Source organism: Sardina pilchardus, chromosome 5 (genome assembly GCF_963854185.1).
Source record: "Sardina pilchardus chromosome 5, fSarPil1.1, whole genome shotgun sequence".
NCBI classification, from domain to species: domain Eukaryota; kingdom Metazoa; phylum Chordata; class Actinopteri; order Clupeiformes; family Clupeidae; genus Sardina; species Sardina pilchardus.
The window spans coordinates 28,517,175-28,531,185 of NC_084998.1; the positions used below are offsets into that span (position 1 = coordinate 28,517,175).

Below are 14,011 nucleotides of genomic sequence, written 5' to 3' on the forward strand. Positions count from 1 at the left end.
GGGGACCCACTACTTGGCCATTAATGGAGATGGGAAGGTTTGACAGGCAGGATGGTGTTGAAAGCTGAGCTAAAGTCAATGAACAGTACACAGGCATAGGTGGACTAAGTATCAAGATGCTGTAGAATGAAATGTGTGCAAAATGACTAGACTACTAGACGTTCAAAGATTTTCATGACAACAGAAGTGAGTGCAACAGGCCTATAATCATTAAGACAGGTTATGTTAGTTTTCTTGGGCACTGGGATGATCAGATTTAAGACATGCAGGTACCATTGTACTGTTAAGAGACAAGTTGAAGATGTTAGTGTGAGTTGGAGCAAGTTTATTTGCACAGTTCTTTAATGTAGCTGGTGTCACCATCAATGTTGAACTACTCCATAAAGACTTTTAGCAAATTGGTGTAAATAAAGTGAGTTAGCTTGAAAATGTTCCACTCAAGGTGACCAATTGTATATTTTTCTTTCACAGAAAAGCCCAAGGACTCAGAACATGAAGCCAAAGAAGTAGATGATGACTCGGACCAGACATACCAAATGGAAAAGCCCATTAAACAAAAGTAATCAACCCTACTGGAGATGAATGCGAAATTCTAAATCAAGTTTTAACATTAGATTTCTAAGTTTCCAAAGGATAGGTCAAGCAGAAGTAGTGCAAAAGGTGTCCTACTTGCTTCGGTAGGAGGGGAAACGTATAGTCTAATAAACGTTTTTAGTCTTGCACCAAATCGTCAAGGTACTCATGGCTGTCAGTTAGCGGTATAACAATATTTTAACAATTTTTTTAAGAAATCTTAAGTGATGAAATATATTGCTCTACGCTCTATAGGGCTGCTTGATTATCGTAAAAATCATTATCACGATTATTTTGTTCAATATTGAGATCACGATTATTAGATGTGATTACTCAGTGATTTTGGAACTATCATCCATATTCAAAATGCAATTTTTAAAAATGTTTTAGTTGAATTTTAAATATAATCCAACAGGAAAAAATACATGTAAAAAGATAATGCACAAGACAACTTGAGACAAAAGGAGAGCATTGTAATGAAACTGAATGTTGCAAAATAATGATTATATTTTGATTATGCTATTTTCATAATTGTTTAATTTGAGTTATTTCACAATAGGTTTCAAAGAATTGCTGTACTACTTTAAGATTATTATTTTTATTTATGTGGTGATGATGATGCCTCCCTTCCTTCAGATGGAGGCTGCTGAGGCAGTTCATCAATACAACACACACAAACACACAAATGACGTGGAAATAAAGCATGCCATGCTTAACTCATCAAGTGAAGTGTTATTTGGATAAGATCGTACCAATGTAGTAATACAATATGTATCTACTCATGATAAAGTGAAGGTATTGCTACAACATTTAAAGGTGAATATCTCTGGCCTATCACTGAGATGTGTTTATAGTCAGAAGTTGCAGAGCATCTTCAAAAGTATGACACCCATTAGGCTCCATGATCTTGGCAAATTTGAGCTGGTTTACCGAGATGTTGTACCACTTAAAGAGTGCAATAAAATTGTATTAATTAACTGTCATCGAGTCCATTTTCTTGTCTCAACTCAAGAAGTTAAGCCTACCTTACACTGATAAGATTTGGGAAAGATTGTATTTTAATGCCTCTGTAGCAGGACTAGGTCCATGCCCCTTTAAGTTAGCTTGCCAGTGCCCTTCTGAGTGGCTCTGGGCAATTGGAGGTGAGCCAATCAGCACGGGGTAACGGCTATAAAGTTTTAGCTTTTATTTTGAATGCTGATGTCGTAGCTACATCGTTTCCTGACTCCAGCCTTCACCGTTCCCTGTCTTGGCTTCTCCTCTGGCCGGTTCTGTGTTTCCACCGACTTCCTGGTAGGTCATTGGCAGTGTGTTTGTAGTAGGCTATGTTTATTTATTATTCAGTTGGCTAACTCAAACATTGGGGTTTAGGAGTGCAGCTAGTCGCTGAACATATGGGCCTTATGACGGACCACAGCAGAGCGGTAGGTCACGTTAAACGTTTTAAAGTAATATGTGAACTTGTGTGGGTTTAATCGTATGTTCTTTGTGTAGCAGATCTCGGGCGTAACAGGGAGCGGCAACATCAAGGCGTCTTGGTCCCAGTTACGACGAACGCTGCTGTTTTGTCTTGTTTTGTTTTGCGTTTGTCTTGTTTGTTTCATTCCGTTTGTTGCATCGGCTGTGTTAAGCCACGAAGTTGATTAACTGAAGTGACGACAGGTGTGTGCTGTTTACCTACCGAGTGACTACGAATTCAGTTCAGTTACGGAGGCTATTCCAGCTCGTTTCACTGCGTGTCGTGATTGTCACCCTTTCCTGTGTGTAGTGATTGTGATTTACACTGTTTGCTGTGACAACTGAGTGCTGTGCATTGACGTGCTTTATTCACGAGTGTCTCATTCCCTGAATAGTCACCTCTACTGACTTTAGCGAACTCACTCTGGAGAGTAGGCCTACTACTGCTGTTAGCGAACCCACACTGGAGCGTATTACTGACTTGAGCGAACCCACACTGGAGAGAACTCATTCATGTTTTTTAATGTAAATAAATAAGAGTTTATTTTTGGAACACATGCCTCTCTGGTTTTCTGTGACCCCGAACCTGTGTTGCCTGGTAGCTGAACATAGTAGTAACCAGTCTCAAAGAATTTATATTCTGAGGGGAAGGGCCTCAGGTGGCGTAGTCGACATGTAGCAAAATATACCAAAACCATCCACTTTGCCACATTTGGCGTAGTTGGCAGAGGATCACATAGCAAAGCCAGAGACGTGTGTTCCAGTGTTTTTTTTTCTCTGTCTTATGTAACTTTGTGTCTTTGCTTTGTCGTATTACTATTGGTTTATCTTTATTTTTTCTTAGACAAAACAGCAGCTGTTTGTTGGACCAAGAAGGAGTCAGGTAGGCTCGGGTTGGTGCATGGCCAGTTTCGGTTGGGTTGTGTGTCCCCTGTCCCCCGTCCCCCGTTGCCTTCCTGGTGCCCTTTCTCCTCCTTCCCCCCCCCCCCCTTCCCATTTTGTACAGCGTGTAGCCCGATGCAGCGCTGTAGCCAGGGTAGCTACCCACCTACGCCTTTGGGTCATGGGTCGCCATGAGGGCGACAGCCATTAGCGGGGCCTGGTGTTATTGCCTTCCTGGTACCCCCTCTCCTCCCTTCCCCCTCCCAAGTTTGTACAGCGTGTAGCTCGATGCAGCGCTGTAGCCAGGGTAGCTCCCCACCTACGCCTTTGGGTCATGGGTCGCCATGAGGGCGACAGCCATTAGCGGGGCCTGGTGTTGTTGCCTTCCTGGTACCCCCTCTCCTCCCTTCCCCCTCCCAAGTTTGTACAGCGTGTAGCTCGATGCAGCGCTGTAGCCAGGGTAGCTCCCCACCTACGCCTTTGGGTCATGGGTCGCCATGAGGGTGACAGCCATTAGCGGGGCCTGGTGTTATTGCCTCCCTGGTACCCCCTCTCCTCCCTTCCCCCTCCCAAGTTTGTACAGCGTGTAGCTCGATGCAGCGCTGTAGCCAGGGTAGCTCCCCACCTATGCCTTTGGGTCATGGGTCGCCATGAGGGCGACAGCCATTAGCGGGGCCTGGTGTTGTTGCCTTCCTGGTACCCCCTCTCCTCCTTTCCCCCTCCCAAATTTTGTACAGCGTGTGGCTCGATGCAGCGCTGTAGCCAGGGTAGCTCCCCACCTACGCCTTTGGGTCATGGGTCGCCATGAGGGCGACAGCCATTAGCGGGGCCTGGTCGTGTTGCCTTCCTGGTCCCCTCCCCCCTTCTCCAAGGTGTGCAGGGTACATCTTATTTTAGGTTAATCGTCGGGGCGACGATTCAAGAAGCCCAGGTAGAATGTAGCAGGACTAGGTCCATGCCCCTTTAAGTTAGCTTGCCAGTGCCCTTCTGAGTGGCTCTGGGCAATTGGAGGTGAGCCAATCAGCACGGGGTAACGGCTATAAAGTTTTAGCTTTTATTTTGAATGCTGATGTCGTAGCTACATCGTTTCCTGACTCCAGCCTTCACCGTTCCCTGTCTTGGCTTCTCCTCTGGCCGGTTCTGTGTTTCCACCGACTTCCTGGTAGGTCATTGGCAGTGTGTTTGTAGTAGGCTATGTTTATTTATTATTCAGTTGGCTAACTCAAACATTGGGGTTTAGGAGTGCAGCTAGTCGCTGAACATATGGGCCTTATGACGGACCACAGCAGAGCGGTAGGTCACGTTAAACGTTTTAAAGTAATATGTGAACTTGTGTGGGTTTAATCGTATGTTCTTTGTGTAGCAGATCTCGGGCGTAACAGGGAGCGGCAACATCAAGGCGTCTTGGTCCCAGTTACGACGAACGCTGCTGTTTTGTCTTGTTTTGTTTTGCGTTTGTCTTGTTTGTTTCATTCCGTTTGTTGCATCGGCTGTGTTAAGCCACGAAGTTGATTAACTGAAGTGACGACAGGTGTGTGCTGTTTACCTACCGAGTGACTACGAATTCAGTTCAGTTACGGAGGCTATTCCAGCTCGTTTCACTGCGTGTCGTGATTGTCACCCTTTCCTGTGTGTAGTGATTGTGATTTACACTGTTTGCTGTGACAACTGAGTGCTGTGCATTGACGTGCTTTATTCACGAGTGTCTCATTCCCTGAATAGTCACCTCTACTGACTTTAGCGAACTCACTCTGGAGAGTAGGCCTACTACTGCTGTTAGCGAACCCACACTGGAGCGTATTACTGACTTGAGCGAACCCACACTGGAGAGAACTCATTCATGTTTTTTAATGTAAATAAATAAGAGTTTATTTTTGGAACACATGCCTCTCTGGTTTTCTGTGACCCCGAACCTGTGTTGCCTGGTAGCTGAACATAGTAGTAACCAGTCTCAAAGAATTTATATTCTGAGGGGAAGGGCCTCAGGTGGCGTAGTCGACATGTAGCAAAATATACCAAAACCATCCACTTTGCCACACCTCTCTTTCAAGCTTTGCTCAAAAGACTACAATCTTTCAATAATCTTTCCCAAATCTTGTAAATGTAAGGTAGGTTATAGTTCATTTTGCGATGCATGGTGCCAAAGGTGTGGTGGTAAAATGCAGGTGGGTAAACTATGAATTCTCATGGAAAGGTGGACTATGCCATGTGGTAGGCTCAGATTTTCATAAAAGGCTTTCAGAACATGTTTGATGAAGGTTATTGTTCGATGTTTATAACAATACCACGTGGTATTGATTAATAAAATATATGAATGTATATTGTTAATGTGGATAACACAGTGTGATTTTTGAATGTGAAAAGTTGCAATTGGTGAATAAACTATTTTGAGAGGTAGATAAACAACAACAGGTGGATAAACTATTTCTGAAATTGTGGATAAACTACGTTTAGCTGCTACTTGCGTTTATCTTCCACGACATCCCTGCCTTTAGCAATGTTATGATGGGTTATTCCGATTAGTTTAGCTAGCTAACAAGAACACATTTTACACGATGGGAAATCAGTCATTTATTTTAAATAATCGCCTACCTCGCTATTTATTTTTACATCATCGTTACACGACGACGTAGTAGACATTTATACATGTTGAGTCGACTAACTATCCACATCCTCGCTGTTTACATTCGATTTTGACGGATTTTTCAAGTGCGCTTGCGCGGTAGCTCATCTCGACAAGTAGCTCAGATTGACAGAACACCGGCACGGCACCGTGAAATTGCTGGTCCCAGAGTTGGGGCCGTTACGTAATAAGGGTCGTGGCACCATGGTAACAGTAAATATACTGAACTGTCGTTTAAAAATGAGCGTAGCACTCTAGAATCTTTGGTTAACACTACGGAATGACGTTAGCAAAAGCCGACGTTAAACTAAATTAGCCTACGTAAGCTAGCAGGCTAACGGTATAAAATAGTTTCACTGACAGCTAATATCTCAGACCAGACGTTATTAGTGGGTACAACAATGGTATAACCAGATAGTAAATAGTTTATTTTCAATCTACTTTAGACAAATCCAAGCTAAATAACGTCACACAAATGCAGTGGCGGACCGTGAGTTCAGCAATTAGGCCTTCAATAATGACTAATTTTTTGCAAAAAATAAATAAATTAGGGGGGCGTTACGGGGGGATACCCCCGGAGATTTTTTTTTACATTACAAGGTTAAAATGTGCAATTTCCCTGCATTTCACAGTGGGAGAGAAACGTTTTCTCTTTCTAACGCGAGTCGGTGTATCACTATTTTCGTTACATAAACAAATACGTCCGAGCTGAATTCCGCATTGTTTATTGGTAAACATAACATCTTTATTGGGACCTGGCCATTATCCTTATCAGCAGCATGGGTTTGAGCAGACTATGCCCTACTTGAAATATTTAGGCTATCGGCTTACTTGCTTCAGACTGTTTGTAGAGCTCTTCTATTTAGCTGTAGCAGCTAGCGTGTACAGTGCAATTATTTTAGGTTGCTTCGCTGCTGCTCCGATTACTCAAAAGCTAGTCATGTGGAACTACAGGGCTAGGCTATCCTACAGTCACCAATAATTTCCACAAAACTCAAAGAGATCAAAAGTCGGACTAAACTAGCAGGGCAGTAGACTGGCAGTAAACCAGACCTTGGAGAGCAGGGAACCAAATTACAGTTTGACATGCCGATCCCGACAGCTTCACCAAAGTCTCATCAACTCGCACACAACTTCAAGCTAGCATACAATCTAGTCGTACCAAGCTAACAATCTAGTCGTAACCAAGCAGCACTAAAACACGTTTGTTATATAGTAAAGGGCCAGATAACAAGCATCTATTTCAAGTCTTATGTTATGAAATAAACATGAAACAAAACTTACCAATTCCTGCATAGTGACCAGCTACGTGCAGAGTTATAGCTGACGTTATGTGTAGCACTATCGATATCTGCTAGTCCAGCTGACACTATATATTATTTTTGCTTAATGATGGTTTATTTACTATTCATAACTATAACCATAGTCATGTCAGTATGACACATTTATTTATCCATTGAAGTCCAGTCTGATTCTGACACTGGCACAAGATGTTCCTCACGTCAAGCCATAGACAGTAAACGCCTCAAACAGCGTTAACATTTGTGATGAACGATTCCGGGTATTCTTTTCGAACATTGCAGGCCTAGCTGCAGTCAGACCTGCCTACCTCGCCATAATAGGTCGATTTGATTGGCTAATTAGTCAGATGTAGCCATCAATCAACCCGAATCCAAATATATGATTTCTAATGGTTGCTTAGGTACCGTAAACGCAGTGATTCCTTGTGAAGGCCTGATGCGGGCCTTAACAAGGGAACTCATGGGATTGGATGAAAATATATCGCACACTCTCGCTATTTGTTCAGACAGTCTGTCAATCAAATCACACAGCCGACAGCGGTAGTAGTCGAGAACGATCGGGGAAGGAGAAGCAGGAGCACATAATAAATGGTTAAGTAAAATGTTATTAAAGACACTATTTTTCATTCGTTTGGAAATAGTTAGGCCTTCAGAGAAGGCCTTGAAGGCCCTCCCAGCAAACAAAATAAAGTCCCGGCGACGTCCCCTACAGGTCCCCGCCGAACGTCGCCTCCTCGTAAATGTGTAGGGTTCGCGTTACGTCCCGCGGACGTTTTTTCGGGACGTCAACAGCACGTCCCCAGGACATTATAGAGACTTTTAGGGGACGTCTTGTTGTTGTCCCTGTGACGTTAATGTAGGACGTTCAAATGACTTACTGGCGACGTGACGGTGACGTCCTTTAGTTGTCACCGTAATGTTATTGTGTGACTTTAAATTCAAAAGGAATATGTGCTTTTGACGGCATTTTAAGCCGCCTTATATAGCACTTCAGTTAGGCTATTTATTTTACCTCTAGGCTATCTTACAAATACATCCGTAGCCAGAATATTTCGCTAGCCTTAAAGAAATCAGTCCAGATGTAGTTTGTCCCCCAATATTTATTTGTAGCTACATTCAAAATAAACTGAAGGAGAAATTGGACTGGCGCCCAGCCTCGATATCTGTGACGTCGTCGTCATCATCGTCGTCGTCCTCCACCTCCTCCTCTTCCTCCTCCTCCTCTTGTTGCTGCCCGTCTTCCTCCTCGTGGCGGGCCTCTTGGCGACCTGCACATGGCTTCTACACAAATTCAAAAAGATGGATCAGAAGTCATTGAAAAGGTAAGAATATTCACGCTGTGAAAGAAAGTTGTTCCGAAAAGCATGCTTGTCGACATCACATAGGTTACAGTATCTATAGGCTAGTTATTAGAGGCCACGTCGAATTGCAGGGCTTGTGTTTCAAAGGCAAACAAGTTAACGCGAAGACCTGCAGGGCTAAGTGAACAATTACCGCTAGATAGTAACTGTTACAAACGTACCTTCCTATGCCCCTGCACACAGTCTGGGGCGTGCTTCAAGGCAACGGCAATGCAGTCCTCTATGAGCCGGGTCCTTGTCTTAGTGTGGACTTTATTGCATGCTTCTGTAATATAGACAACATTACAACAACACATATTAGAATAGTAACACATGAAACAATGGGCAGCCAAACCTATTACCTATTGTTCTAATACTATTTCACAAGCTGGTGTCAAGCAAACATGACAACCATGGAACCAAGAGAACCCCTTCATAAGCAGACCTTAAAATGACTTGTCCAGCCATCCTATCATCCCAAAATTATGCCCCAGATGCCAAATTAAGAAATAGGCCTACACTAACCATTGTGTAATGATTAAGATGATGATGATGCGTACACTGCTTGTTAAAAGTGTTTTTAACTGTATATTCATGTTACGGTCAATGTTTTGAAATAAGCTGTTAAAACTATAGTTTATTTTGTAGTTTAGTTAATTATACTTTATTTTTAAGTTGTATAATCTCTATTGCAACTGTCCTGAGGCAGAGGTATGTGTGTTATTGAAGTTTCATGTGTGCGTTGTCTTTTGTTTTCCAATTTTCTGTTATGCATCTATCATAGTGTGATGTTTATTATATATGAGACATGAGATGACATGCATATTAATGTGTCCCGACCGTGCACACTTTGCAACGTTTATATTTGTCCTATCGCTGCAGCCGGTTAGCGGGCTGCAGGTGTAGTAGGCTGGTTAGCGTGCTACTGCAGTAGCTGAGACAGGTGGTTTACTTGATCTGTTTGGCAGCAGGAGCTGTGATGCGCCTGGCTAGCTCCATGCCTGATTAATTTCTTGTTTTCCCAATATCTCAGGTATGCCATATAGCTTATTGTATAATTGTTTGAATATTTGTATGTAAACTGTACATTGTAAACCGTGCAACTTTAATTGTTGGTCGTGCGCTCTATTGCAACTGTCCAGGAGCTGTGATGCGCCTGGCTCGCGCCATACAACGCAGAGTGATCGAGGGAGGGGAGAGACGACCTCTGTTACATATGTCTAGAGTAGCATCGTTGGTATGTATCCATTCACTGTTTTGAAATAATTACATAGGTTCATAGATCATTAGTTGGATGTTATTTTAGAAATGTCTGTAATCGCTATAATCTAAACATTTACATGGTTGCTAGTAGGGATGTTAACCGGTGACTGTTTGACCGATGGTTGACCGTATCCACCTTAACCGACCAAAGTTGTCGCTAGTCGGTTAAAAAAAAAAAAAGAAAGAGCCATCTTTAAATTAGGCTAAAGACAGTGGACTAAACGCTACTACAGCTAGCCATCTCATTCCAAGAAGATCTTTTTTTTTTGCGTGAAGTTAATTATACCTCACACTCAATTTTTCATAACTCGCCTGCTTGTAGGCTAGGCTAGGTAATAAACCAATAAAAACATTTGGCACGAGGTCACAGCGTGGTCGGTGCGTCTTTTACAATCTGGAAGTGCGCTGTTACATCCATTGGTTTTATCGTGTTGCAGTCTAGGCAACTTTCCGCATAAAATGGGCTTAGATTTGGAAAGACATTACATCTACATTTCAGGAAGGGTCATCAATGGTAACAGATATGGTAATGATCATTGTTTCGTTATTAGTGTGCAAATGTTCGAAATAAATAGGCTACTGTAGGTTTGTTTCTTAGTTTTTCTGGTGTTTTTTTTTATTGCTCGAAATTATGTGTTGTATAACTCAGTCACGTCGTAGCTGGTAAGCCTATGGTCTAAAACTTTTCACATGGGTGATTCCGTGTCAAATCAGGACACTTTCGGACCTCATCGTCACGGATTTTAACGAAACTGGCATGCTGATTTAGTCAAATGAGAAACCCACAGAAATGAATAGGCACATTTCTTGCATACATATTAAGGGAGATTCAGACTAAGAAAGTTGTATGGGGCGGGCACCACATTTGGCTGATTGTATCTCCTTTACTGTAAGTCACACAGAAATGTTTCCTATGTCATTTGAAAGCTCTTTTCCAGCTCTATATTTTGCATAAATGTATCAGAGTAAAAGTACTAAACTCATCCAAAAAATGCACTGAATTAGAAGTGGAGAAAAATAATAGTGCAGTAGAGTACATAAATACAGCATTAGTACTTAAGTACAGTAGTGCTTGCAAATACTTACTTATCATGGCCTCGTTTATAAGGAGGGGCTGAAAGGCCTTTTTCCCCTTTCTCCCCTTATATGAAAATTGTGCCCACAGGGAGTTGGTGCCAATTTTCCTCAGCATCCTCCGGACACCTTCCCCCAGAGTGGCACCAGCCTGCAAGCTTAGATATTGAATCTGTAGAAATGAAAGCATTTGTGAGATGGGAAACACCTGTAATGTGAATAAATATCATGTCATGTAAGGAAATGTCAACAACAAACAAGCAAACAAACAAAAAATCTGCTCACTGTCTTCTTTCTAAAAGTGCCCTCCTGCAGACGGTGGCACAACTGGTCCAAACCCTCTACTGTCTCCAGTGGCTGCTGGAAGATATCCAGGGGATCCTCCTCTACGCCCACTGGCCCCACCCGTCCACATTCGTTAAGAAGGTTGACCACCCTGGTGAGTTTATCCTCCATCATCTCCAGTTTCATCATCACCCTCCGCTGTAGGCCCTCAAACAGCTTAACGACCTCTGTAAAGCATGTGTAATGACAATCTGGTGGTTACAAATGAATGCATACAAATAACCATTCCATTGCATATTGAAAGAAACACTAATTTAACAAATAGTAACACTGGGGGTATAGCCATATCCATTCAGCCATAGGCACAAGGCCAGGTGATGAAAGTATCTTGCATTGTACAAGTAATATAAATTTAAGGCAACATTTTCCATTTTGGTGACATCTTAAACAAATGTTTTGGCATTAAACAATGTGCAGCCAGTTACAAATAGAGCAATTAACCAAAGAATAAAAAAGTGCATCAAAAAAGTGCATCACAAGTCATTAAATTGTCAATTGCAGTACACAATCTATAAGACATCTAACAAAAATAACAAGAGAGTCCATTTCTCAATCAAGTTCACATTTTGTTCACATTTGGCCAAAGCTTAAACTCTGCTTTAAGCTTACATGGTTTTCCTGAAGAGTCTGTTTCTCAAGCCATGAACCAACGCAGTGCAATGGCCTCCACCAATGTCCATGAGCACCTTCTGAATGACTTCAAATGTGTACCTTGTATCTTTGGGGTAGTCAATGTTCAGTGCGTAGAGCAGACCCATTAGAAGTGCCACAGCTGCTGTTGGAAAATCACTGAGCGACGGAAGGATGATTTCTTCCTCAATGACCACAGCGAAACCAACAGTATCATTCCCATCTGCCACCATGAGGATGCCCACTGTCATTCCTCTCGTTTTGTCCTCCTCAGCAACTGTGGCCTAAAAAATGGATAAACATGTGATAAAATAAACCTTCATTGATTATTTTGTTGTGGCCAAAACGGCATTAAGCATGAGACACCAGTGGTTCCTAAACATTCTCCCCGGAACCCAAACTAGTGAAAATAGCTGACCTGCAAGCTCACAACACTTCACAATATTGATAAAAAATAAATAAATAAATAAAAAAGCGCAACGTGAGCTATTGAGTACTTAAAAACCTATTTTTAAAAGGCAATTATTTAAAAAACAAAACAAATAACGCCCAGTGTGAAATGAGCAGTGCTTTCATTAGCCCCCTTCAGATGATCGAGCCAAAGCCAAGCAAATTGCCGATGTTAATTCCTTTCGCACCTTCAGGTGTGGGTGCTAACTGGTGCCACTTGGGGCTATAGACCCCTAAATTCTGGCCCACCCAAAATGTTAGGCCACTTGGCTCGACGACCTGAAGCCAGCTACTGAGTTAATTTATGTGCCACAGAAGTTATGTGAAGCCTGGACAACGACATTGAGGCCATGCTGGTATGGACATATACACATTAGCGCTATTAGGTTAGGGCTATTTACTCCTGATTGGTCCCAACCCGCTGTTTAGGTCCTAAATACAGGATATGTACATGTAAGGGTAAATCCATAAGAATTTGGGGATGATCTGCATTGACAGAAAATATAAAATATACCTGAACTTTCTTGTAAAAGTTGGACGCAACATCTTTGAGGTAGTGGGGGAGCCCCATCAGCACGACGGTCCTTTTCCATTGGTTGGAACACTAAAAACAATTGACAATACACAATCAATGGAACAGCTTCAATCAGATAGCATCAGAAGAGAGTATTTAACAGTAAATAAAGTATGTGTGTGTGTGTAAGTGTTAAATACTGACACAGATACAGGATAAACAAGGATAAACTAGTGCAATTATAAGTCATGAAACAAAGAAAGCTGCAGACAAAATTGGAAAACTATAAATTTGAAACTGATAAAGCACTTTTTTTCTGGTTGGATGACACCTTTGACCCGTGTGAAAATACATATGCTGTTTATTAAAGAGTTGGAAAGACAGGAACTGGCTGTTACTGAACCAACGCCTGTTACTGAACCAACACCATGTAGTAATATTTACTATAATAACTTTTGTTTAAACAGAAAAACATATTGTTTAAAATATCACGCAAGCCTACTTACATCAGTATCCAGTGTTGTCAGCTTCTTCAGCTCCACCACACCAACCTCTGCAGATACTTGTCCAGGCCAGCAAAGAGACAGCCTTTCAGGTCAACAGTGGTGAGGCGAGCAAACTCGGCTTCATTCTAGTAGGCATAAAAGAAGCAAATAACAAGCCGAGGGATTCAATAGCACTGATATTTATCATTTTATAGTCTTCATGACTATAAATTCATTAGCATTTGTTCATTAGCAATTGTTGCTTAACACAGCTATCATGCATTATCATACTGGTCATGTCACCACCATCCAACCTCCTGCAAGCAATACCCAGGTAGCTTTAATAAGGGATTCCTGTGATCGGAAAACTAGAGGACAGTCACTGTAGATACAGGGCAAAGGACAATTTCTTCCATAATGCCCATGATTGGTTCTATAATGTTCAATTATTCTTTTGTGATTTCCTGAGTAGTAGGTACACAACTTACAAGTCCACCGCATTCACGCTTGTAACTTGATCTTGTACACCTGAAAAAAGATAAGTAAGACAGAATTAGGATGGAGATATTGCATGATAGTTTAGTATGTTATATTTTCCTCAAGCAAACAACAAAATAACACAGAAAAAATGCACTATATTACCCCCATGCTTTCTACGAGGAGGCGACCAGTGTTGAGCATGAACTAGTTAATTTATCTATCAACTTTGAACTGAACTTAACATAATTTTGAACTAAAGAACTTGAACTCACTCCCTGACTTCCTCGGTGTCTAAACGAAACTGTTAATGAATTGAACATGAACTAGTTCAAAACTGAACTGGTGAAATATGAACGTGAATTCGTTAATTTTCTTTTGAACGAACTGAACTGAACTGAAGTGTGAACTTGCTCAACGCTGCAGGCGACCCTATCGGTTGAGGACCGAGCGTGTGAAGTGGCTGAAACGCATGTGCCACCTGGCGAATATCCCACTCTGAAGTACACCGAGCGTCATGTTTCAGGCCTAGCTAACCGTGTCCTAAAGAAAGCTAACCGCATGTAAACTAAATAAACGGTATCCTGCCCTGGGCT

General features: G+C 42.0%; 1 protein-coding gene and 2 long non-coding RNA genes across 3 annotated transcripts in view; 2 read left to right on the forward strand and 1 right to left on the reverse strand.

Annotated features, from left to right (window-relative positions):
* The first annotated feature begins 1,788 nt into the window (after positions 1 to 1,788).
* On the forward strand, positions 1,789 to 2,092 carry LOC134079633 (uncharacterized). The gene is made up of 3 exons (XR_009939103.1): positions 1,789 to 1,866; positions 1,945 to 1,997; positions 2,068 to 2,092. It is a non-coding gene; the product is annotated as an uncharacterized LOC134079633 (long non-coding RNA).
* Positions 2,093 to 3,997: 1,905 nt separating this feature from the next.
* Positions 3,998 to 4,301, forward strand: LOC134080644 (uncharacterized). The gene is made up of 3 exons (XR_009939244.1): positions 3,998 to 4,075; positions 4,154 to 4,206; positions 4,277 to 4,301. It is a non-coding gene; the product is annotated as an uncharacterized LOC134080644 (long non-coding RNA).
* A 3,652-nt stretch (positions 4,302 to 7,953) lies between these two features.
* The window catches only part of LOC134080872 (SET and MYND domain-containing protein 4-like), a 30,850-nt gene continuing 24,792 nt past the window's right edge, over positions 7,954 to 14,011 (reverse strand). The window contains 7 exon segments of the mRNA XM_062537484.1: positions 7,954 to 8,118; positions 8,360 to 8,463; positions 10,527 to 10,686; positions 10,800 to 11,026; positions 11,530 to 11,773; positions 12,454 to 12,543; positions 13,001 to 13,084. Of these exon segments, the coding sequence (XP_062393468.1) occupies positions 7,954 to 8,118; positions 8,360 to 8,463; positions 10,527 to 10,686; positions 10,800 to 11,026; positions 11,530 to 11,773; positions 12,454 to 12,543; positions 13,001 to 13,084 (1,074 nt within the window).